This window comes from Agelaius phoeniceus, chromosome 1 (assembly GCF_051311805.1).
Source record: "Agelaius phoeniceus isolate bAgePho1 chromosome 1, bAgePho1.hap1, whole genome shotgun sequence".
Lineage (NCBI taxonomy): Eukaryota > Metazoa > Chordata > Aves > Passeriformes > Icteridae > Agelaius > Agelaius phoeniceus.
This window is the reverse complement of record NC_135265.1, coordinates 83,902,343-83,929,971: the sequence shown is the minus strand read 5'-3', so window position 1 is coordinate 83,929,971 and position 27,629 is coordinate 83,902,343. Positions and strand designations below refer to the sequence as shown.

Here is a 27,629-nt window from a genome sequence, read left to right as displayed (position 1 = left end):
TTCTTGAACTCTCTCAGGCTGCTGCTGTGACCCCTTCCCTGGGGCGCCTGTTCAGTGCCCACCCACTCTCTTTTCCTTTAGGATATCCAACCTAAATCTCTCCTGGGTCAATTTCAGGCAATTCCTCATGTCCTGTCACTGGTCACAAGAGTGAAGGGATCAGTACCTGCCTCTCCACTTCCCCTTGTGAGCATACTGAAGACTGCAATGAGGTCTCCCTTCAATTTTCTCTTCTCCAGTCTGAGCAAACCAAGTGACCTCATCTGGTTCTCATAACGCATCCCCTCCAAGCCCTTCACCATCCCTGTGGCACTCCTTTGGGTGCTCTCTAACAGCTTAATGTCTTTTTGGTGGCACCCAAAACTGTATACATCGTTTAAGGTGAGGCCATTCTAGTGCAGAGCAGAGCAGGACAATTCCCTTCCTTGCCTGGCAGCAAGATCTCAGGGGGGAACTAACAAAACTTTCAGATTATTGCATTGGTATTAAACAAAAGTCTACAGCAGCTGACTTGGGTTCCATATGCAGAACTGCACTGCTTTAACTTCCTTTTCTATTAACATACAGAATAAAGGGAAACTGTGAAAAAGAGGTAATTGCAGGGGAAAATAAAAATCCATGACATTAAATAGTATAATGCTCCCTGCAGTATTGTATCATACAATACCAATCAAAAGTCTGTTACACTGAATTAACTTCTTTCTATGGAATAGTCACAAAAACTAATCACACATCTTAAGAGCAGCAAACATTTTTGACAGTCAATTTCCATTCAAATCATGTAGATGAAACAAAGGATTACATTTTCTTTTAATTTATACTCACAACTGAAATTAAATTTCACAAGGTTCTGGCTACAAGTAAGAAAAGTATGACTGTGCTAAACTAAGTTCAGTTGTGTTTAGAATTCAAAATTCTACCACTGTATTAAACGGAATTCTTGCCTTTCATTCAGTATTTTAAGTTTCTTCAATTAGTCTGAGGCATGAAAATCTCTGAATTTGATACCTTTTTAGTATAATGATTTCTTCACCCCGTTGGCAAAAAAAGGATGATTTTTGGAGAGAGCCGACAAACTGGCCTGTAATTCACGGAGGAAAAAAGTTCCCTTGAACTCAAGAAAGAAGTTATAATTTTTCTTCAAATACCAGAACAAACCAACAGAATTAATATATTGGCTAGTATATATATTTTTTTATTTAAAAAACTCTTCCATGTACTTTTGTAACCTCTATCTCTTCCTACATTTCTTCTAACCACCTAGACCATCTTTTTTTACACATATCTCTGTCCCAATACAGCTGTTAAAATGATGCAAAATGTACTTATTGATACTTTCTTGGCTTTATATGCCTTCTTACTATGCAAAGCTGCTATAATGAGGCTCATTAAGTTGAAAACTATCTGCCATGTTTGAGGACTTAAAAAATATAAATGACAGATAAACTAAGAAGTTCTAAATTATAAAGCTACTATTAAACAGATGCTTCTGGTGTTTATGCAAGGATTTTTTTAAGGACTGTACTTGCAAGCCTTGTGTGAACAGCCCTCAGGGAAAATTTTACCATATCAGTATTCACTAGGGAAAAGCAAGCCAGGCAATAACACCAAATATGATATGATTCACCACTTAGTCTGTCTGCTCCTTTTCATAAATTTCTCAGTATAAAAATCATTACTTCCACAGCTGCAGATTGCCATTATATTCTCCTGACTTAATCACAACAAAAACTTTCTTTATCATCCTAAAACATCCTTCATCTATGTCCTCAGCATGCAGTTGGTCACATTCTTTTTACAGTGATCACTTAGGCTTTTTTATGGGCAGAGGTGAAAAATTGTAACAGGCATACATTCCAACTTTTCCAATACCAAGCAAAAGCAATTCAGGAACGGGAATATATTTTCTCAGCTTTTTTTCAGCTGTGAAGCTTCTCTTTCTTTCTTTTCTCTGTTGTTTTGCCCATAGTTAACTATATTTTTGGTGTGTCTTTTTCTTTTTTCCTCATTTTTGTCTTTCATTAATTTAAACGGCCCAGTTGTCATCTCTTGTATTGCTTGATGAAAGACTTTGTTTTTTATACAACTGAGAACAAGGGCATTTTTATCAGTCCTGCAAGTCACATTACTATGGAAAAAAGAGATGGGAAGTAGTCAGAATTTTACAGTTTAAATAAATTTCAGGAGTAGCATAGCTGGGACCTAGGCAGGAGAGTGTATTTACTTTAAAAATGACACTAGGAGCCCCATGCTACATGTTTAATAGTAGAAGAAGCAGTAAACTATTCATTGTACCCCCTTCAGCTTCTCTATGATTTCCCTTTTATATTCTCCCTTCCAGGTGGAACAATCCTCCTCCTTTCCATACATTGTTCTTGATTAAACAAATTTTAGATTCTAATTTGTTAAAAAGACATTCCTAACCTAATGAAATAAATTCTTCATAAAATATTAGAAGGATTGTAACATTTTGTACAATAAAATACTATACTTCATTCTGGATAGGAATGCTCACAGGAAAAAGGAAAATGAGTTCACATTAGACAATCTTGCTGTGAACATTCTGCATCCTGCCCTGTTGCAATTCAGGAGCTGCACAACTCAGGGCACCTTCCCCTGTACCAACATCTTACTAATAGTCTTCAATCTGTGCCTTCAAGAGAAAGTGCTCCAGATCTTTTACCTCACATCCTCACCCGCTGGCCCTCTGTCAGAAAATAAAGACATGCACAATTTGGCATAACTTTAGAGTTGGATGTTTCCATACTGTACATGATAAAGAACAGAAGATATTGGTAGTCAAGTCCATCCCACTTGGGTGCAACTTTCTACATAAATAGACTTCAAAATCTGTGGTTTTTCAGTAAAAATGAGGAAAGTGATATGAACCCAGCAATACTTTTTCAGTATCACTTGGAGAAATCTAGATGAAAAAACCCTAAACGTCTTCAAGATTGTATGCCATCACTGTAGATTAGTCAGAGTTGTCCTTAGGTGTATTTTCTGGTTCTGCACTGTATTTTGGGTGTGTCTCTTGGCACTCCTTTGTAAACTGTCTGTTACGTCAAGCTGAATCTTGTGTACATAGATCAGCTTAGATCTGTGCTACTGATTCTAAATATCATGATTGTGGCAGACTTGAATAGAAGACCAATCTAGCTTTCCTTATGCAAGACATTTTATTTCAGATTAAATATTATGTATTAGAAAAATTGAGGTAGTATATAGATATATATATATATATATCTATATATCTGAAAATTACAATTTATATGTTGAATTTCACAGGCAGCACCATCATTAATGATTTCTATTTTAGTTTCCCCCACTAACTAGATATGGTTAAGAATGCTCCATCCAAAGGCCATTTCACAGTTTCCTTTGTAATAGGGTTTAAAGTTATAATTTGCAAAGCATTCAGGAAACTATACAGCCACTTTCCACCAAAATTCAGCTGAAAATGATTCGCTTGATCCCTTCTTCTCTTTTGAGGAATTGAATCTGAAATAAATGAGGATGCTACATGAAAGCAATAATGAATCCTAGTATGAAAGCTTTTTTAAAAAATCAATGACTTCAGTATGAATCCTAAGATGGGGCAGCTGAATTGCAAAAGGCCCTTCTACACTGAGACATTTTTGTTCTTTGAACAATGATGTATGAACTTTTTTGACCGCTCGGCTTTATAGTCAAAATTATAATCAATAACTATTCCTTTTTTTCTTTATATAGCCTTACCCTAAGAGTGAGATTATAGTCCTTCTCCTATACTCCAGCATAATAACCCCATTCTGACTCAATATTATACAATTAGGTGTAAAAAATAACATTTTTACTTGATCAAAATTTCTATCTTAAGCTTAATCAAAAACTATTGCCTTTTAGTTTTTTATTCTTCTTACTTCATTAAGGCATTTTTATTTGCTCACAATTGCAATACTTAGTTGCAAGAATGCAGCATTTCAGAAAAAGATTAGAAAACATCATTCATATAAGCTTTAATAACAGTCAGAGGTAAAGGGTTTGGACAAAAATCCAGCATATTTACTTTCATTGTTGAAGAGTTTTACTAATTTTTTTTAAAACTATTTATTAACATATTCATTTTTATCATCTGTCCCTAAATTTATAACCCTCTAGGAAACAGAATGCATTTGATTTCTTCCACAGTTGAGACAGATGATTTTTTCCCACAATGGGATCAAAGACTTACATGATGATGAAAGTAGGGGTGAATATCCACATGATAGAGAAAATGACATATTTTTATACAAGAAGTATCACTGAACTGCTGTTCCAAAAGAGACATCTGATCCATTTACTACACTAAACTGACATAAACTGATTGGGCCAATTTCTGTTGCTCCATCTAGTTACGGGCACCTCCAGCTGGGCACACACATTTTCTTCAACAGACACATCACTATTTACATGAAAATTACAAGAAACAAACATTGTAACTTTCCAAGCATCCTCACAGAGAAATTTACCAATAATCCCGAATTGTTAAGAGACAGGGGTGAGGAGAAATCTCTATACTTGCAGAGAAAGTATTTGAAGATCAGATTACACAATAGCAAAAAGGACTGATTTTTTTAATCACGAAATAGATATCATTTCCTGCTGCTGCATGCTGAGGACTCAGTAACTTGGACTGACAGAACAAAAAGTAATAATTTTTTTCAAAGCTTTTTGAACAGATATAAATCCCTGGAGATATAAACCAGTGCAAGGCAGCATATGTCCTCTATGCTCTTGGGTAAAATTTTTTCCTTCAAACTTTCATATCAAATCATAAGTCTATATTCTCTGTATCCTCATGACTGCAGAAAATACATTAGACAAAAGCAATTAGCCTCCTGTTCAGCTCCTTTTTATCAAAACCTTTCACAAGCTTGGACTAGTGCCACTGATCTCCATTAAAAGTTACTGGATCTGTCCTTGTGGGCAAAGCAGGTAGAACTCAGTATGTGGTCTGTAATGGCTCTTCCCTCCTCCAAAGATCTTGGGAGAACTCCTACTGGGTTCATGTTCAAGAAATACACACAGGATATCCCTGCAAAGTGAAAGTGTTTCTTAGCTTTTGAACGAGCACTTAAACAAGTGGTTGATCTTGTTGACCTCGCTCAATGTTGTTTCAATATCATATTGCTGCTATTGTTTACATCCACGGCAATGCTCTATTGTAGTAAGCTTCTTTCTGTAAAGCAATATGATTTTTTTGGTGAAGGAAGAAAGGACTTTGTCCTTACAGTCCCTTTTAAAGCACCAAATTATTTTTATATCACTTAAAAGTAATGTAGAAGCATTCTGTTGACAGGAAAATGTTGTTCTGTGAAATAACATGTCATTAATGCGAAGCAGAACTACAAAGCCATGTCTGCAGCATCTTAACAAACTTCCTCATAGCAATTTCCAACAATATTCTAGAACTGACCTTGCCAATAAACAGAGTTTGGAAGAAGGAAAAAAAAAATCAAAAAGAATAGATTTCAGTCTTGGAGCACAGTTAGTGGTCTTCTGACTGCTGACTTACAGGACTGCATATAATAATTTGAATAACAAAAGCATATGAATAGTTCTTCTCTGTTAGAACAGTATCCTTAAATAAGAGAAAGTTAAACATCAAAGTGAACCGAGTTCAGATGGTCCATACAGCACTGGAAAACTGGTTTTTAGAAATAAAATACACATATATATTGGTCTCCACAAACATATACATGTGTGTTCGCACACAAACATGAGTACAAAAACAAATATATATATATACAGACATCTAGGTAGGCAACTTGACCTATCTTCCCAAGATTTCTGTCACACCTCCCTCCACATTATGCCTCCAGAGCATGAACAGTCCATCTTTATTGCACTTCTCCAATAGATGAAAAAAAAAAATAAATTGCTTTCTAGTTCTTAAGTAGAGCTTAAGAAAGCTCTTTGCAGGCAGCTAACACATTCTGCCACAAGATTATACAATGAACCCACACTTGTACTGTCGGTACCAGACTTGCATTTCTTAAGCGCTGTTGTTCTTGCTGTGTTTCTGTGTCATGAAATACCAAAAAATAAATCATTCCCACAAATCTTTGGGAAAGTTATCATTTTCTCTGAGTGTAAGCAGGACAGCAAACCCTGATTCTCCATGATAGATATAAAAGTAAGGGTACACAAACATTTAAGTTCCAAAATGAGATATCTAATGGTATAGAAAAAAAGCTAGCATCAGTAAGACTCATGAAGTGCAGGGAAAGTTGATTAAAAATTGATTTCTATCAAAAATTTTCATTAAAATATCTGATTTCATTCCATTCAAATTTTCTGTGTAAACATATTACCTTTGATCCATTCTCATAATTCATTTAGAAAAATGAAAGCCCAGCCATCATGAAAGCAAGACATTACTCTTTTTTCTTGGACATGCCACAAAGTTTTTTTAATGAATCTCTGATTTTAGATTCTCAGGACTCCTTCCCCATTTTCATTGATTTCGTCTTCTTTCTTCATTTAAAAACACTTAAAATCTTTTTTCCACTACAGAAAACCATCCTAATTTTACAAGAACTCCTAAAAATTGGTCAAAAGTTCTTTTTAAGTTTCCCTAAACCAAATTCCTATTTAACAGAATTTTTAAGAATGAAAGGAACTAGAATGAATAGAAACTAACATGAATTTGTGAAGTTAATCAAGCCCAGACTTCAAACTAGATTTCCACACCCACATCATCTGTGTTAACAGCTGAGTCTTTGGCAGCAGTCATTTTTATAGATGTCAGTTCATAGAATTTTTACTTTAACAATTTTTTATAAAGTTCAGGATATCTGAATCAGAGAATTCATATGCCAGATATATTAATTGCTCTTTTGTTTTGTACAATAATAATATACAGTAGCCTTTCCTGTTCCTTGAGTAACAGAATGATGTGAAACATCACATTGGTCTGTGAATTTACAGGCTAATCTGGATTTACGCTGGATATTTATATAAGGAGATATAGCAAAGTGCCAAAGAAATTATAAATCCATAGTCTGTTGTGCCTTAGTCATGCCATTTCAGTAAGCCCTAGCAGCAGATTCAGAGGGACTGACATCCCAAACCAATTTACACTTACTTATTCCACAGGAATGTCTTTGTAAGGAACTCACATGACATGTTGAGCTTTAAATTCAAATTTTACCTTACTGTGTACTATATTCTCCACAAAAACTTTGTAAAATTTTCATTTTACAGTCCTCCAGAGAAATTGAACCCTGAAATCCTACTGTAAACCAAAAATTTTCATACTTAAAATTATTATAGTTTATTTAAAAACTACTTTCCAAAACATACAAATATATACAAAAAAAAACCTATTACCATACTGTCTCCAATCCACATTAGAAGGTAAATTCAGCCACAGAATGAAGTTATTGAGTTCATTTAAGTAGGATGGCAGTGAATGGAAACCTTTTTGGTTATACCACACCTGGAAGAAAGAATGGAAAATGTCAATCAAAAATTAGTTCAATCTGCATGCTGATCTGAAAGTTCACATACCTTTAAAAATTGCATGAAGGATATCTAATTCTTTTGTTATGACATTTATTTATAGAAGAAAGTCAACCAGGCAGAACAGAATTGGTTGATTTGCATAAGTCTTTCAACAGCATGCAGCAGTTTTCTATTGTTGGAGCTGTACACATATGTTTATTACTAAATTGAGATTCTCTGACTTAATGGAACACTATGTCTCCCTTCCTTTACACACATGTGGTTGAAGAAATAGAGGGATAAAAATGTGAAAATAACACCTGCCAGTTTGATTAAAAATGCAAAAAGATGAGCAAAACTATTGCTCAAATTGGAAGAATCATTGAAATTCCAAAGAGACTTTTCTAAATAATACCTACATATGACACACAGCATAAAGTATCTAGGAACAGAATATTCTAGAAAGAGGGTGAAAGAAAGAATCAAGGAAGCACTGTTTACAAGGTATGAAGCTGTTCCATAGACAAAGCTGCTCACTTTGTATCAGTGGCTTGTTAAACATGGAGGAAATTGATGCTGACAAACCTTAAGGCAGGCAAGACAAGCCAGTCTCTCTGAGGAACACAGGGAAACACTTCTGTTGTAACATACAATTTATCTTCAGATCATGCAGATCATCCTGACTTGATAAAGTGCTCTTAGTCCACACTTCTACTTGCTAAAACCATTGCTGAGGACTTGATATGTCCCAAAACCAAATATACTGAGGTTTGAGTTTCCTCTGTAGTTAGAAACTGATTCTTATCACCCATTACTGTTAATCATAGTGCCTTAGAATATATATTATACATAATGAAAATGAAGTCAAATTATTATGGATGTTTATTTTCAGTCTCAGTGACATTTAAAACCATTTGATTACTAACCATTTCTCACATCATAGCACCCTTTCCTCTCCCCTTTTTTTTAAACAGTTGAAAAACTCCTGACCTTTCTGTCTTTGATATCAACTGTTTGTACTCTGTATTTTGTACATCATGGGTAGGGCAATTCTCATTGTCTCTCTGTACTCTGAATAATAATGCAAAGTGAACAGGGTTTAATATACATCTTTTTTGTCTTAACACTCCTAAGACATCAGTTTTCTTAATTTCATCATTTCTAGAATTGCCACCTATGCAGTTACATCTTAGGAACTTCTCTAAAGATTCTCTTATCATTCCTTGATGCTGTTCTCATTTACTTGCAGATGTTTCTGCCTTTTTTTTTTCTTTTTTCTTATGCTATCCAACTACAATCCTTACTTGGACCCTAGTTCCAGACTCTGACTGTTTTTTCTGACACATTCTCCTCTATATTTCCCAGTGTAGGCTGCCTTACCTTCAATTCTGTTTCCCTCTCTTAATAATTTTCTTCTGATTAGTTCTCCTGACTACCTACTTGTTTGAATCTCCACATTTTTGTGAGGTGAGGTTAACAGTACTCTGAGTCTGTTTTATTTCTTCCCATCTATCCTAGATCATAATTCCAAGTACCACTCTGAGGTCCACTGTCATTTCTTCTCTCACCATTTAATCTTTGCCACAAGCTCTGTTAGCCATTTTGTAAAAAATTAACAGCTTTGATCTGCCATTATGTTTGTCTGCATTATCTTTCATATTTTATACTCTTATGTGGTATTCCAAACTGCTTGAAATCTCAACAGCATCATCAAATCATCAAGGTTGGAAGAGACCTTTAACATAACCCAGTACTACCACTGTAACTCCTAGAACACTAAACAACATCATCCAGCATCAGATCCAAACACTTAAACACCTCCAGAGATGACTCCCAACTCCCTGGGAAAACTATTCCAATTCCTGACCCCCATATTTTTTTTTCCCAATATCTAATCTAAATCTCACCTGTTTCAGCTCAAGACAGTTTTCTCTTGTTCTCTCTGCAGGTACAGCAGAAGAGACCAGCCACTACCTCACTACAGCCTTCCTTCAAGGAGTTGTATAGAGGAATGAGGTGCTCCCTGAGCTTCTTGTTCTCAAGACAAAACAAACCCATCTCCCTCAGCCATTACTCATGAGACATGTTCTCTAGACCCTTCCACAAGCCTTGCTGCCCTTCTTTGGATACACTTCAGCACCTCAGTGTTATTTTCAAGTGAGCTGCCCAGAACTGAGCACAGTACTTGAGGTACCACCTCAGCAATGCTCAATATAAGGTGAAAATCGCTGCCCTGGTCCTGCTGGCTAGGCTACCCTCATCCTGTAGGCCAAGATGTCACTACCTGGGCACACATTGGCTCATATTCAGCTGGTGGTCAACCAGGACCCTCAGATCCCTTTTCTGCCAAAAAGCTCTCAAGCCACTTCTTCCCCTGCCTGTAACACTGCATGGGGCTGCTGGAACACAAGTTCTGGACACAGCATTTCACCTTATGGAACCTCATGCAGTTGTCCTCCATCCAATGACTGAGTCTGTCCAAGTCTTTCTGAAAAGCATTCCTACCTTCAAGCAGATCAACACCCACCCCCATACAGCTTAGTGTCATCTGCATATTTACTGAGGGTGCACTCAATCCCCACATCCAGATCATCCACAAGGATGTTAAGTAGGACCAGCCCCAAAACAGAGCCCTGGGGAACACAGCTAGTGACCAGCCACCAAGAGCATGTAGCACCATAACTCTCTTGCCCAGCCATATACTCAGTTTTTTAGCCATAAGAGTCAGCTATCCAAGCCACAAGAAACCAGTTTTAGAAGGAGCATGCTGTAGGAGACAGTGTCAAATGCTTTACTGAAATCTGGATAGACAAAATCCACAGCCTTTCCCTCATCTGGTAAGCAGGTCACTTTGTCATAGAAGGGCAGATTGGTCACGCAGGACCTGCCTTTCATAAATCCACATAGGCTGTGCCTGATCCCCTGGATATCTTCCATGTGCCATGTAATGTAATGGCACATGGTACTCAAATGTCTCAAACCCCTATGTCCCAACATTTAAGAAAAGAAAAAATAACAAAACCTAACGTCTTCTCCTCTTTGCAAAGTCATGAAATTCCTTTGTTCTTCTCCAGTTCAATTCCCACAAATTATTCCACAAACTAAATCCCCCATTCATTAATCAACAAGCGCAGTCTTTAACAAAAGGTAGTGAAAGAAATCCTAAGATTCATGAGGAAAACTGAAAATCTTTGCATTGCAGCGCCTCCTGTGCAAGTAGCAATCAGGACAAAAAGAAGCAAGTGATCAAGGGTAACCTGTCTTTTTCTCAGCCCCATGCACCCATCTCCAATTCTATAATGTTTTCAAATGTTTTCTCAGAATAGAAAGTTTTACATACATACATAATGAAACTCCTCTGCAAGTGTGTCTGTTGCATTGGAAAAAAAAAAAGGCAATTAAAAAAAAAAAAAACAAAGCAAAATTCTGACAACACATCCTCATTTAATTTAGGCAAGGGAAAACCCGCAAATGTTCAGAGAGCACCTTTGAAATAAATTAATGCAACCAGTATTGAAATGAATACCACAATAGAGCATTGTGTGTAACAATATATTTCAATATCCAACATGTTAATTGGAATTATCCTCCAAGCTGCATTATGTAACTGAATCAAATCATGAGGAAATAACCAAATGGATATTTAATTTATTATAAACAGGAAAAAGAGACATTTAAGGTTGTTCATTTCACCAGAAGTTATATTTAAGGTCTTTTTTCTAAAGACTTGTTTCTTATTCAAAATTATTAGCAAAGGTAAAATATAATAAGAGGAAATGTACTAGCTCTAGCTGAAACATCTTTCATATTTCTTTTGTGCCACACAGGTAATTATTTACAGAGGGCAGAAAAGAGCTGAGGAATAGAAAACCATATACATCAATATAATTAATTTTTACTTTATTCATAGTTAGGAAAATTCTTTCCCAAGGAAAAAAACAACCCCTCACCACATCAGATTGAAGTTCTATGAAGACATGTTTTACATTATTACATAATCTTTTACTTGCCATTAATATTCCAGAATAAAGCTAGACTTACATTTCAGCTAACATATGCCTATCAAGAAAAAAGGATGAGAAGGAGCAGAGAAGTCCCTCAGCATTGCTGGACCAGATTAATGACTGATATTAAACAAGAAAGATGTAATTTTTTCCTCTGGACACTTATACAATAACTGTACTGTAAAGCCTCAAGTCCCAGCCTTTGGGATTGGAAAAATATACTCTTCCAAATGACATGTGAACAGAATAATTTGCCTTTCGGCAGTATTTTAAATTACCACATGTTCTTCCTATATTTCATTATGCTATAAAAAACAGCAACTCTGAAGCTATTGTGGAACAATTTTTTGGCCATATTACCAAAGGAAGCCAAAAAATATACAGTCAGGAAAATACAAAAAAATTGAGAAATTGTGCTTTTGCTAGCTAGCACTGATCACCAATGAATGCCAATAATCAATGTTTCTAATCAGCCCTATTTGTCATGCCACAGATATATTCTCTCTCTTATATGCATATATACTTCATGTGCATGCAATATACCATATATGTAATATATACAGCACAGTATGATTAGGTACAGTAAAATGGTTACTAAATAAATATTTTTAATTTGAACAAGAAAAATTGTTGGCTTTTCAAGCACTGGAAAAGAATGTATAAAGATTCAGAAATTTTCTAAAATTAAGTGAATCATACAGTAATTCTCTTCAAATGCAAATTCCTCATTTTCTTTCATACCAGGCTATGTAAATGGTACATTCGCTGTCTCATGAACAGACCTGAAAGGTCAAAGTAAAAATCTGGTCATTAGTTACTGAAAGGTTAATGCAATAACTTGACATTGCATCCCTTGAAAGACATTTCCCGGAGATGCTTTAGATAACACAGTGCCCTTTATAAATTTACTCCACTATTTGCTTTGGGTCTGAAATATGAAGTTTACTCACTAAGAATATAACTATAATTTATCCCTGTCCTGATGGCAGGTGGTGCTCTATACCAAACACACTAAAAAAAAGAACCACTGTGCAAGCATGTCAAAACAAGAATCTAAAATGATTAAAGATACACAGGAAAAATTGGAAGTCAGAAAAAAAAAATATTGCTGAAAACTTTCAGGTTTCTCATGAAGGAATGATGGAACTGGAGTTCAAACCTATAAAATATCTGGGACTAAAAGAGAGATTACAAATTACCAAAATGAAAATCTGTATATGCTCAGATTTGTATATAAAATAGGAAGATTTCTAAAAAATTATATGGAAAAAAACATGAGAAACAGGAAGTTATTTTGCAAAACTAAGCATGAAATTACATTGGACTGGAGAAAAATCTGTATTTTTTCTTTACACTTTGTCTCAAAATGGATTTTGGTATGGAGCTTACTTATGCTGTTCCTTGTTTTCCTTTTTTTTAAAGACCAAATAAAATCTATATTTACATTAAAATATTTAAAGTCAGAAACATCTTTCTTTCATATCCTAATTTAGAATCTGGAAAATGCACAGCTTCCTCTTAAGAAATCTTTTTTGCCTCAAATTCAAAGACAGTGACCTCCAACTGATATGCATCAGTACTTCTCCAAGACTGCTCCTCTTCTACTTGTAATGCATCTACATTTGAATGAATCCCAAAAATCAAAGAAGGATTATTCTAAGCACAATTGAAATAATGGGTTTTTCCTTAGGGCCTTTTGGTATGCAGTGGCCATGAGAGGTACAGTATCTCCATATTGTGAAAACTTGGGATGAGACCTGGAGGCTAACACGCACTTACCAATGCAGGAGATTTTATTTCCCTTGGAACATTTTAGAAAGGTTCTTTTGAGAAAAGAATAGTATGTTTGTTATGCAGAAGGAGCTGCTCCTGGAAGATGTCTTTACTCTTAGGGGGAGGGTGGTAAGAGAAATGAAGCAAAGTAAAGTATCCCTTGTAGGCATGAAAAGCATCAACAGCAACCCATTACTGTGGTGTTCAATGCACTTTGGCCAATTCTGACATTGGCTTTTTGCAGAATACAAAATAATATTATTTGGCTGACTATCTAAAAGCAAGTTTTAAGCTTAGATTTTAAAATGAATTCACTGGGAGAAAAAAAAGTATATAGTTTGACTCATTTAAAACAGTTTATCAAACGCAGGAGATTATTTCAAGGATTATGAGCAGAGTTAGATGATAAAAGACAAAGGATTTTTTCCCAATTATTCAAGTGCAAGGATTTCATGAAATGATTTTTTATTTGCTAAGTGCTATGATTTTGGAAGGATGAAAAGGTAATCAATACATACATACATACAGATGTGCACACATACTTGCAACTCTTACCTTAGCCAGAGGCAGAGATTTGGTGTTATTCAATTTTTTATCTTGAAGTTCAAATGTTTTCATCCCTCCAAAAGACCAACCACCATATCTGATAGTAGAAATTAAAGTAACAAAAAGTTATCTGCCTTAAGCTCTGCAGTTTTCTTGCAAGGGTAAAGTTGAGATACCTGCAGTAATGTTTTATTTTTCAACTGAAAGTAAAACTTCACCCCTCACAAATGACTTCCTTTTTAAAAAGAAGAGGGACAATGCAGTTTTTAATCAGGTGAATATTATTGGGTTTTTTCTAGCAAAGGTATTCCCTTAGATAAGAATTTTTTCTTTCTGAAAGCTGAAATCTTTGAGCAGCAGGAAGGGTTGTGAACAAGTGAGAAGCATCTTAAACAGCTTTATTTCTGCCTACATCATTCATATACTAGCTCAAATCTTTCATCCAAAGATGCTTACCTCTATTTATATCAAATCAGATGCACCTTCTTTTAATATATAAATGGCTAACACTTTCTTCACCTCAATAAAATCATACATGATCTAATATTTCCACTTACATTATCAGCAGAGGTTGAGTTGTAAAGGCATATAAATAAACTTCAAAATACAGCAGATAACCTCTGTTGCAGATATCACAGAATATGAAGTATTGCCAGGGGCACACCAGCCCTTTTTACTTCAAAGAAAATATTAATTGGAGCATGTCCACCTCTGTTTGATTGAGTCTCTGAGGAATGGAAATTATTTTGTTCACCTGGTTTAGATATGCATCTCTGAGATGCTGAAATAACTCACTACCTGGAAGAAACTCCAGAGTATGCCTAGAGGTGATCATCATGCAGCTGCTGGAGGAAGTTCTGAGATGTGACCATTGAGGGTGTTTCATGTTACCTTGAATTGCAGCCTAACTCTACACCTTGATAACAATCACCAGATAAAGACAATGACCCTTTATATTCTCAGTGACAAATGTCTATGCTTTGGATCAGGAAGGACTGTAGGGTTTATACACAAAGGATAAACAAAAGCTAGACATTCTAAGGTTACCTTGTTTTGTTGGAAGACCTCACTAAATACTCTTCCACAGGGAACCCTGAAAGATTATACAAAATATGTCCTTTCTTGTTCTTCACATAGGGAGCAGAGGTATTGAAAGCTGGGCACATCTGAAAAAAAAGTACACATAAAGTAAGTAAAGCACTTTTTAAAAGCAGTGGCACTACATTTAGCCTTATTTTTGGATTTTGGTGTAGATTTCATAGCATTTCTTTTTAACTCTATTTGCCTTTCCCAGCTTTAACATATTTTCAATAAATTATGAATATTTTTATGTTTATAAGGCAACTCAAATGATTGTGCCACCTACACATTAGAAATCCCTTTGATTTCTCTTGCAGCCCTGTCAGTCAGCTTGTTTTGAAAACATCAAAACTTGTATATAAGCTTAGGAATGTTTACAGCATTGAAAAAGGCAAGACTGCTTTTTATTTGTTTTTCCTGAGAATAAACACAAAATAGGCACCACATAAATATGAGATGAAAGCAAAATTCTAATTAATGTTATAAGCTTCTAAAAATTTCATTGATGAGCTGAAGAGAAGAATAAAGGAAGATGTCTTCTAATGATTCAGTGGGACATTCTCACAACCAAAGAAAAGGTGACAGATATCATACTCAATTATCTCAGAAGTTTTACAAAGTACTGTATGCCAATCAACTGAAAAATTTTAATGCTGGACATCTCAAATCTACAAAAAAATAAAAATTCACTCTCAAACATTGCTCTTACATAGCTCACAGAAAGTTCTGCCTCCACTGTCAAGTGACTTTCAGTTTTCATGGTTAACAGACCTCCCACTGTGAAAGTTCCCATTTGTATTTAAGTCTCTTGAGTATTAGAGGCAAACTTCTTCCTCATCCAGAAAAGTAAAAAATAAGTTTCCTCCTTCAATATTTCCCAAAACGGCATTGCTATATTTCATATGCAACTGTTATTCTTATAAAGTTTCTTATAAATAAAAGAAACTTTTTGTAGGATATTCCTTTTTGGGGAAATACATTTGTCACCGCAGACACAGCTTCATATTTTTGTTTATTACTCAACTTAGAGCAAGTCAGCAGGAAAAATAATTTGTTAAGAAGGTCAGAAATTCATTATGTTTTTCAAAATCCTTCATTTCTTGAAGCCTGTTGTATTTTGAAATCCAAAATCCAAACCACAAGCAAACTCTAACAATTAAATCTCATTCATGTGTAAATTCCCTGGTGGGTTCTACAAGCTAGGTTCACCCACCCTTCCCTCTGAAAGTAGGTAGTCTTCCAGATGTTATGGAAGTGTTATGTTTTAACCTTGTTTTACATGGAGGTTTTACTTAATCAGAGTCCTATAACATATTTAAAGTAAGTTGCATTTGCTGAAAATAGTTCAGCTGTCTCTGATCCTGTTATTTCAGATCAATCTATAGCCATTTCTAGTGCACATATATTTTCATATATATATAAACAAGAAAATTGTGCACAATTTCATTAGGTGAAAGAGAAGTAAACCTCCAATCATAAAAAAGTCAGACCTGTGAGGATTTATTTCCTCATGACTTTCACCAGCCCTTCAAAAACAGCAGCCAAGGAATTAGAAGAAATATACACACATACATTTTTTACATATGTAAGTAAATAAAAAATTACATACCTCTTGTTCAGACAGACATCTGCATGAATCCTGAGGTGACATAGATTCTGTCTGCCAGCATGAATTATTTTTTCTAATAGGAATAAATGTAATAAAAATTATAACTAGGAAATGAGAGGGATATGTCACTTAAGAGAAGAAGTCCAGAGAGTAATGAGACCAGGCATGCTAACACCTTCTTAGCATTTGATCACAGCAGCAGCTGTGTCAGGAGTGATACAAATTTTACTCACTTTTATCGAAGTTGATTTATTAAAAATATTTATATAGGCGTCAAATGAGCTTCATGTCTCATATTTGCAGCAATTATTAAAGCATTGTCACCACTTCATTCCTGAATTTGGAAATCTAGAATGCTTCCTAACAAGTATTTTCTTTACTGTCTATTCATCCTTCATATGGACACCAGGCTTGATCAAAATCATCCTGAAATTAATCGGAAAAGTGCCACTGACTTTTAAGATGTATGGATCAGACCTTTAACAGTAAAGCCTACTTTGTTCTTCACCTCTATGCCAGCTCCTTTATCAGAAATGATTTGTCACTAACTCCATGCTGCCAAAAAAAGGCTAAGATAATCCATTACACAGAAAGAAAAAAAAATGAAATATTCGATATTTAAATTAAGGAAATAGTTACATTAGTTACAATTACCCATGTTGTGAATGTATGCATCTGTGGTCCCAGTCAGAGAAATATCCCAGCAGAACCTGAGAAAGTTTTCCTAGGTTATCATCTTCAGTGCTGTTCAAAGAGGACCATAGGGGTATAAGGAGTGAAGGGGAAAGAAAAAAAAAAAGAAAATAAATAAAACTTGTTAATATGGCTGGCTCTATTAGCCTTCAGTCTCAAGGTCCTATGTATTTTCCAAGAAATTAAAGGACTATAAAATCCATGCATAGGAAACATACCACAATAATCTCATTTCAAAATGAGAACTGTTCACTCTATGTGAACATGTAAAGAAAGTTCATTACGATTATGGCTAAACAAATCTCAACATCTACCCATGGGCATCCTTCTCCTTATAGTCATGCATTTCTAACTATTGGCATTGCTAAAGTGTTTTTATGCTTATAAAATAAATTTATATTATATCTATAAATTCAAACAGCATCTTGCTATCTTCATCTGTATATTTGCACCTATATACGTGATTAGCACTCTATATTGATTGATTCTATTGATACTGCACATTAAATATAAATAAATAAACAAATAATCTAGTTGGTTTCGAAGCTGAACATATAGAAATTAGGTTGAGTAAGAAGAGCAGCAGGCTTTGTAAATACTGTGTGGTATTTTCAAACCCAAGGATTGTTTCAAGAAAATAACTTCAGACCTAAGCAATTTTTTTAAAATGAAGCATGCAAAGGCTTGTTTAAATACGCTTGTTCATTTACATATAAATGGTCATGGCTAGTATTGATTTGAGTTCAATCTTCTCCAAAGTCTTTGCCCTTTCCTCCAGAAAATCCTTCACACAAAGCTTTTCTAATTTTATCTTTCACTTACAATAATCTATACAAGTGTACTAAACATCTAAAAAACCCACCACATAACTATTGTAAAAAGTAACCTATCATTCTTTCTAGAATACAAGAAGGTCTTTACAATAGGAGAGCTCAAGGGTAAAGGTCCCAGAGCCCTGGATTTTGATGATGATGGATGAGCCCTTTACCTAAAGAAGGATTCTGCATTGCCATAAAGTCTTGGTGTCAGCTGGAGAGAAGGATAATCGATAGCCAGTGGCTTCACACTAAACAAAGCCATTGCCAGTGCAACAAAGAGGACGGGCAGCAGAACATTTGACAGGCTTCCTCTCCAGTCTCGCCTTGTGTGGTGAAACCTCCTCATCACAAGGGCAACAATCTGTGTGAGAGCAAGGCGGGCTCCACGCACACTCGAGGCTCCCACAAGTGAAATACCTAAGTGAGACAAAGAAAACAACCCCTTGACAAACAAGGAAAACCAAACTTTCACGTTATGCTGTCAAATGTAGAACGTGACAGTGTTTTAACTCTAATAAAATCAAACTACACAAGCGTAGCATGCTCTCCTGAATGGAATAGTGCAACCCCATACCACATCACTTCCAAGCATAAGCTATTAACTAATTAACTCTTCCTATGATGGAAAACAGATATTCAGTTAACACATCTCTATAGGTTCCCATGCACAGGTAATGGTTTACTGAATACTATTTTCCCTAGGTACTCCCTGTGATCCTGCACTGGTTCGACCATTCCTTGTGGATTGTCACCTTTGACCCTGGACAAATTACTCCGACAAACATGGCCTGTATTCACACTAATGTCTTGATCTACCTTGACTGGAATCAAGGGCAACTTTTCCACAGAAATTTCAATGGATCCTCTTCAGAGCATCACAGTTGATAAGCACATGGATTCTCATAAAAGCATTCCCTTCATTTCCTTGCTCATATGGGACTGATAAAATTATCATATTTGTTCGTCAATTCAGTTTTCAGAGCTCATGGGCTGTCCTTCAGATTCACATGGGAGTGTGTCCACAGCTTATTCAATCACTTTCCCGATAGACCCTCCCTTAATTTTATTTGATCATTCTCTGTCAGACACTTGTGAATCACACCAATCACTCTGCCTCCATTTTAGCCCCTAATGCCTTCTAGGTATGTGCAGGCTCTTATCAAACCCTCTTGCCTGTGGCCTTCCCCAGTTAAATGTCCTTCAACCTCCTTACTTCATAACAGCATAGCAGAGCGTCTGACAGATTTACCACCACGGGTATTTGTACCGTAGCAAGACTGAATAGCCTGTTTATTACAGTGCTCAAAGTCATGCTATATTTTATCAACACTTCTGGTTTGCCTCTTTATTACCTTCCCTTCTGCTTATTGACAGGATTCTAACCAGGATTTCCACATTCCATGTTTAAACAGTTACGTGTATGCAAGTTCTCAAGTAACCTCAAATTAATTGTCCTTAGAACAGTTTTTTTTCTGAGTTAACAGAATTTTAATCCCAGACCCTTTGCATTGTTCTAACAGTATTTTTAGCCAAGAAGTGAGGCAAAGAGGGAGAAAAATTAATCAGATAATAAGCCAAACTTCTGACTGTGGTCATTGAACAAACAGCTAAAATTCTGCACTCATTACTCCAGGTAAATACAGGTTAATCACCCTCAGTGTCTGGGAAGGTCACATGTCAAATTCTCCAGAAAATTACTCCCAGGATATGAAAAACAAGTAATGACCGGGAATAAACTTGATACGTTTGAACTGTGTCACTTGAGACTCATCATGAATACAGGACTGGTTTGGTGAATGAAGTGAGCAGAGTGTGCTGTTTATTTTGATTTAACAAAGCCTGTGATATGATGTCCCACAGTTGTATGGGCTGTGGAGGACAAGGCCCACTGGCTGGACTGACAGGTACCATCCTGTAGGCTGGGAACAGGGATACTGATCCAACTGAGGAGCAGGTGATTAGCTGGGATGTCCCTTGGGGGCAAAGATGAGCAAAACACTGGCTAACAGTACCTTTTAACACAGACATGTGTGCATACCTGCACCTGGAGGGCATCCACCCTGTTTGGAATGATTTTTCTGTAAGGCACTGGGGACAAGGAGAAACTCCTGGCAGCAGGAGCAACTCTCTGCAGCATCTAAGAACCCTAGTGATATAAGGGAGCAAAATCTCTGCTCAGGGTAAGGACAAGCTACACAGGCACCAGCTGGTACTTGGAAAATTCTGATATCATAAATCAGAAAAAGAAATTTCACTGTGAAGAAAACAATCAAAGCTCAAGACTGGCCTGGACATGGCACTAAGTAACTTGCTCTTGACCTGCTTGACCTGCATTCTCAACATTAATATTCTCTGATTTTAACAGACTATAATTAATTAATTTGGGGGTTATTTTGGGGGGAGGGCAAGGGGGGAAACTCCAGTATTTGTTACTTTAGCTCCACAACTGAATTTTATATCTTTTTTTCCCAGAAAATCCCATTGAGCAGAAATTCTTTCTTTAAGACATTCTAATCAGCCATAGCTTGATAATTTGACAGTTAACACAAATGGAATTAAGGTTTTGAACCTGTGGAGAGAAAAAGTACCTTCTGAATTCAGATTCTGATTCAACTTTCAAGTGCTCTGATCAAGAAGGGTTACATTTTAGGCTTGGAATTTTTTGTTCCTTAAATTGGAGTAGGAGGAGACACTCTTGTTAAGAAGAATTTTTTTTGAAGGAAACTTCTTAGGAATGTATTAAGTTCTTCATATTATCATGGTAAGATAATATCATAATATCATAAGATAAGTCATAAGACTCCCAATAGTTGGTACAACACAGAAATTGAGACACTCAGAGGCAGAAAAATTTTCAAGGTAAGAGTGTTTTTAGACTAAAACACACCCAGTAAGTGCTTCCAGCTTAACATCTCTGAAATTGTAAAGTGTTCCATCTCTCATTCACCTAAGTAGTGAAATGCCAGAATATAAGCACAGAATTTGATATTTTCTGTAGTCCCAGACCTCATTACCATGATATGTGAATGAAAGAGTCTTCAATATATTTGACCCTTTGAATCTCTAAAAGGCAACAATGACATCTACTTTCTGGGGACAGAAAGGGAAATCAGAGCTGTCAACCATTCTTTTTTTCTTGACAAACAGAGCGGAGATAAATTATAACAACTTAATTCAGATTGCCAAAGGAACGGAAACTGTCACCCTGAATATAAATAATTGTCCATTTTGTCCAATATCCTGACTCTTACTCAATATTCATAATGCCAATGAGCCAAGACACACCACAAGAAGATGCAATAAACCATTATAAGTGGAAGTATATGTTTGACTATTTAACTGAGGCACTTTAAAGAGATTTATCTTTTCTAAAACCTCATATGTTTATTGTTTAAAATTTGAATTGAAAAGGGTGCCAAATACCTTTCTGAATTATCTTAAATTTCCATCTTTGCAACCTTGAATTTCGTCATTTCTTTGTGTCTCAGGCACAAAACGAAATTCCTGTATACTTGTTTTGAATTTTTTCCATTTGATGATACTGGATGGGCTCTTAAATCTTTCTTTAGGAGACAGGTTATAGAAGTTTTCAATCCATTTTCTGCATAAATAATCCCATCCTTTCACTCTCCTCTTTTAAAAATCTTTATACTCCTAATCAACCTTGCTGCTTGTCTCAAATCCTCTTATATTGACACTGTATCAGTCTCAAGATATAATGTGTTCAATGCAGCTGTCTATCAGATGTGGAAACATTCCTGATTTATATGTTATTATTATATATGCCTGTACTGGTCAACTTGTTTTCTTTATGCATCATACCACTTCATCAGATGGCAGCCACACTGTGAATAGTAGCCTGCATTGGGCTTTCCATAATAGACTCAATATGGCTTGCGAGATTCCCAAGGTATTAAATCACTCTTTCAACTAGAACCTACAGTTTTAATTTTTGCTTCATAAATCTTCTAAGTAATTCACCACCTACATCTGGTATGTATGTCAGGATGCATAAAAACAGCATACATTTATGGGAAAACAGCTTCTGATTATCACTGAAAATGATAAAGGCTACAAGACAAGACCAGCTGACCTCTCTGTTATGAAGTCAATTTTTATGCAGAAATCTTATGAAAATATCCTCATTAATAATTTAGATCACAGAATTAAAAACCTGACCCAAGTGTTAGAAGCTGTCTTGCTTGACTTACAATTGCAATTATCCACCAGAAGTGCAATTATGCTCACAATTAACTTGTACTTCCCAATTCATCCAGACTCTCCTTTGTATTATAGACAAGACTGATGCTACTGTCCAATATATATAGGTTAATATGAGGTACAGGGAAACAGAATAAGGCCTAAAATCCAGAAACAAAAATTGTCTAAAGCCTTGCCTACAGACTACTCTAGAATTAGGAGCAGAAACAATTATTATAAAAGTCTCTAACTTGATATTAAATGATCCTTTTCTCCTGTATTTTTCACTTCTAGAAAACAATGTAATTCTAATGTTTTTTCATAGTGCAGAAGGAAAGATGGGCTATGCAATAGATAAACTAACAGCCAGGAGCATACATTTTCAATTCTACTTCTGTAACTTTGGAATTTAGGCAAGTCATTTAGAGGAGGTCCAGATTTTGGGAAGGTAATACTTGGAGCTGCAATATCCTGGCAAAACAGGTGAGCTAGCTCACATGAAACTGGTTGCATTCGGAGGCTGCACATATTTATTGGTTTATCAGAAGTTTTTTGCCAACAAGTAGTTCTAAGCTGAGCAAGTGAACTGACATCACTCTGCATTTCAGCCCACACCAGAGTCAGTGCTAGCCCACCAATCTGTGCACAGCCTCCCATTAGAAGATATAAAAATGTCCTTCCTCTTCTTGCACATTTTTTTACTCATTATAACAAAATATTATTGTATTGATTTTGTTTCCAGGAGGATTTTGAAGACAAATTTTCATGTGGGGAATGTGAATAAAAGGCACTTTCATGGTGTAAAGTACAAAGGGAATGCATCTAGTCTGTGTTTCATACAATGACTGATTCTTGCTTATATCCAATAGAATAATGAGTTGTCTCTATCCGAAGCTGATCAGAAAAATATTTATTTTGGGGGGGAATGTCACAAGAGAAGTTCCCTTGGGCATTTTTAGATATAAATCCTCCTATTCCTCCCCTCAGGCTATTTTTAATTTTAGGCATTGTGAATATTTCTTCTAAAACATTGATTCAAATTGTTTCCATCTTAAGAACTTCCTGTCTGAGAGTTTCTCCCTGCTCCATACGTATTGATTAATCCAATTAAGTAACATTTTTGAAGGCAAAACATGTAGGGTTTAAAGTAAAAATTTAGCTTTCCATTCTGAGTGCCAGATCCCAAAATACTATTCTGCATAGGCCTGAAGAGTTCATCAGTAGAATTAACATGTTTTAAAGCCAAGGAATTGGTGTCTGTCGCTCCCCAACCTTGTAAAGAACTCCCTTCACAACTCAGATCTCCCAAGCCCTTTTCCTCAAGCCAGACAGTTGACTGATTAGACAATTTCCTTCCTTTATCTAAGATGATATTCTTGCTCAAGATCTGACACACTTAATATTTTATCACACTGAAGACCAGTGAAAGGATAGCTTGAACAACACATCTGAATCCTATTGAAAAATCAAGAACCAGCATAACCAGAAAAATGTGCTGTATACTCTCACTGAAGAAACTCCAATACCCAAATCTCATAATCTAAAAACCTGCCCCTAGAAAAACTACTAGCAAACTCATAAAGGTGCCTCGTTAATCTCTTTATTAGTTTTTATATCCTTGAATAAGGGGTATGAACAAAAGTTCATTTGTACACAAAAAGCTTAGGGAAAGAATGCAGCAAAGTCCTTTCCAATTTGTCATTGTATTTAAAAGAAATATATCCTAAAATCAGACCTAAGAAGAATAGGAATTATCTACTCCCAGCAATGTGTAAGGGGGGGAAGAACTGGTAGGATACAATTGCACTTAAATCTCAGAGGGAGAAAGGCTTTACAGTACCCTCACACTTGACACAGAGAGGAGATATATCTGACTTTCACTAGTTAAAGGAAAGACAGAAGTGTAAAGTGAGTTTGTGCAAATGAAAAGTTAAAACATCCAGGTGTTAGAGAGCAAAAAGCCTTCATCCATAAAATAATTTTCTTTACTCCGATTTGCTGCATTGTTATTGAAGCAGTGACAGAGGTGTATCTAAGCAAGAGCATTTGATCCTGGACATCACTCTGCAGCCAAGATTTTCATCCAGGTATGTCACAGGGTGTAAACACATTGTACAAATAACATAAGGCACATAATTAAGTGGCAATGGAAAATACATGTCCAAAGAAGGATAATGAATCTGATGAAGGGCCTGGAGCACAAGTCTTATGCAAAGTGTCTGAGGGATCTGGGGTTGCTTAACCTGCAGAAAAGGAGGCTCAGGGGGGACCTTATCATTCTCTACAACTCTGTTAAAGGGGGGTGTAACCAGGTTGGGGTCAATCTCTTCTCCCAAGAAACCAGTGACAGGACAAGAGGAGTCTTAAGCTGCACTAGGGGAGGTTTAGGTTGGACTTTAGGAAGAATTTCTTCACAAAAAGTGTGATGCAACATTGGAATGGGCTGCCCAAGGAGGTTGTGGAGTGACTGCCCTGGAGGTGTTTAAGAAAAGACTGGATGTGGCACTCAGAGCCATGGTCTAATTGATATGGTGGTGTTAGGTCATGGGTTGGATTTCATGATCTCAGAGGTCTTTTCCTACCTAAGTGATTCTGTGATTCTGATTCTGTATATTTGTTAACCAAAACATGAGCTCCACTCTTTTTTTATTATTTTGTTGGGAGAGCAGGAATTGTTAAAAAAAGGAATTTTCAGCTTGAAGTTTCACAAGAAATATGACCCACTTCAAGCACCAATCTAAAATACTCTACTCATCTTGGACCTTAACCCTACCATGGAAGAGTTTCTGGATAGGTAGCTAGCAGACTGGGAAATAATTAAAATTAGGACTAATTTTTGAGTACTGAATAACCTAATTGAAGAGAATACATTAGGATACACAACTAGATAGCTCTCAAAATAACCTGAATAGAGTACATCACCTAGATTCTCAAGAGCTCATTAAATGCAGCAAATTACTATACCTGTCCCCCAAACTCTCCAACTTTTGTAGAGTTTACTAGGTGAATTTGATCAGAATCCCTACCTGAATCTACTTTTTCAACATCCAACCACCATCACACTATGCTGCTGCAAAGATCTACAAAATAGTCAGAACACACTTTAAGTGTAAAAAAGAGTACAAGTCAAGGTCTTTATTTTGTCTCCCGGCATAGCATACCCTCATTTACATTATGAATATCATCCTTTAATTTCAAGAACTTGCATTTTCTCAGAGTTAGAGCATATTAGAGGTATGAACAATAGATAAAGAGATGAGCACCACTGAATGCAAGGAAAATATTTCTTCACAATTATACAAAATAGATTAAAACTAAAAATTAGATTCTAGTTTTCCCTTCCTTTATATGTTCACAATCACAACTACTTATAGTCAATATTATAATTCTATCTTATGAAATATGAATTTAAGTATCTGAAATGCCCATTCAAGACAGAAAGAAGGTAAGCCAGCCTCTTTAATTAATACACAACTAATATATACCTACAGAATTTCCTGACTGTTTTAACCCTCTATTTAATGCAAGAATATTCAATCTCATATCAATGCCAAAAAAAAAATTAAGCCTTATCATCACTCATATTAAATAGCAGAAAATCTTCTAAAAGTGCCACACCATGTATCACATGTGGGGTAGTAGATAAAAACGTTAAAACAGATGTGCATCACAACCACACTCTAAATGTAAATTTGAGGAAGCAAGAACGTCCAAATGGCGTTTAGCAAATAAATTTAGCAAATAAATAAAACAGTCAGAAAAACAATGATCTGAGACCTCTGCTGTGGACCTGCTTTATACTCATGCCTTCTCAAACCTATTTTTCTCTTTTATCTACTCATTGCATTCAGTCTTAAAACTAGACTGCAAGCTGTCAGAGGTGGTAAGGACCTGGGTTTTTTATTCTTACTATTAGTCTGTAGGGTGTCTGGAACAACAGGGCATGACTTCAGATTGGGTTTCCAAGGCACCGTGGCTCATACAATAAACAATAGCTTCCACTAGGAAAAACCTAGGAAAAAACAACACCCTTGTGTTGTTGTTTTTTGTTGCTGCTCAAGTGTGAGCTTGTGTCAAAACACCCCTTGTTGTTTTTACTAGTGTGGAAATGGGCAGGGATGTAGCCATAGCAGAAACTTGACTGAGCATACATTTATTTGGGAATGTAACACTTCCAGGTTATAAAAGCACTGTCATTACTTTTAATGAAGGGAATTAGTTTTCTAGCGCAGAATACTCTGTTTCTTTACCTTCTCGAGCCATAAGACCACAGACAGTTCACGAGCATAAAGAAATGGGAAACAATGGTGTCTTCCTATCCATCATCCTACAGATGCTGTGGAGAGCCAAATACAGTTGGTACACTGACAGCCAAGCTAATCTGGTGAATGGCCACCTAAGCTAGTCTGGGCCTGGTGGAAAAGGAGGACACACTACCGAATGCACTGTTACAATAATTCATAAATAGAGGGTTTCAACTGTTTCTACATTTGTGATGCCTAAAACAATCCCTTTTGATCAATTTTTATGGTTTTTTCCCACTTTGCCATAATTTATATCTCTTCATCCTAGTTGGCATTTTTGTCAGCTTAAAGCATGCTGAAAAAGAAGTTTGAATTAAACACCAAGTATTTTTATTAGACTTGTGTGGTGAACTCTACTGTGACCAGGACAACTTCATCATTTTGGGATGCGACTATTCTTTGGAAATTAAAAACAAAAACAAAAACAACAACAACAACACAAACAAAAAAACAACAACAACAAAAAAAAAAACACAGGTAGACAGGCTATCATGTCTTGGAAAAAAACATTACTACAGATTTGAAACCCCTAAGTCTCTGATTTTGGTTTCTGCATGGTCAACTTGCAACATTAACAACTAGGCTAATTTCAATTTCCAGGAGATAATTTTGCAAATAGGTACCCTTTTATTGCAGTACTGTATCCCCTGCAGTGATGCACCTGCAATGAATTGCCACGTGGAGGAGGAGACAAGTTAAGGAAGAGCTGAAAAACAAGCACAGATTGTGGCTACAACATGGAAACCTAGTTTCACCTTCTGTTTGTAGTCTTTGAAGGTACAACAGTAGAAGAGAAGCACAGACTGTTAGAATTGCAAAAAATATCCCAATTCGTTTAATATATATCATATCTATGTCAGACTTGGCCAAGAGAAAGAATACATTTGTGCATGCAGAGGTAAACAACCATCAGATATATCTTGTGCACTAGAATATACCCTTTTATGACAATCAGTAGCACACTTATTGAGGTTGGTTCCTCTTCTTTCTAGAACTGTAAATCAGTATTCAGAAGGTCGTTAGAATTTAACCCATTGAATACAACCTATAGACTCAAGTTACAACATTTCAAGATTGAATCCAATGCAGATCATAGGGCTGCACCCCACCGTAGTTTTGCTGTGTTTGGTGAAAA

At 36.0% G+C, this 27,629-nt stretch overlaps 1 protein-coding gene across 1 annotated transcript in view; it reads right to left on the bottom strand.

Moving 5' to 3' along the window:
- ABCA13 (ATP binding cassette subfamily A member 13) overlaps positions 1-27,629 on the bottom strand; it is a 170,371-nt gene that overhangs the window by 52,648 nt on the left and 90,094 nt on the right. Inside the window, exons 36-41 of the mRNA XM_054640684.2 lie at positions 18,161-18,407; positions 17,134-17,223; positions 16,480-16,552; positions 14,838-14,956; positions 13,800-13,887; positions 7,354-7,462 (exon numbers count right to left, since the gene is read on the bottom strand). Coding sequence (XP_054496659.2) covers positions 7,354-7,462; positions 13,800-13,887; positions 14,838-14,956; positions 16,480-16,552; positions 17,134-17,223; positions 18,161-18,407 — 726 coding nt within the window. The remainder of the gene's footprint in view (positions 1-7,353; positions 7,463-13,799; positions 13,888-14,837; positions 14,957-16,479; positions 16,553-17,133; positions 17,224-18,160; positions 18,408-27,629) is intronic.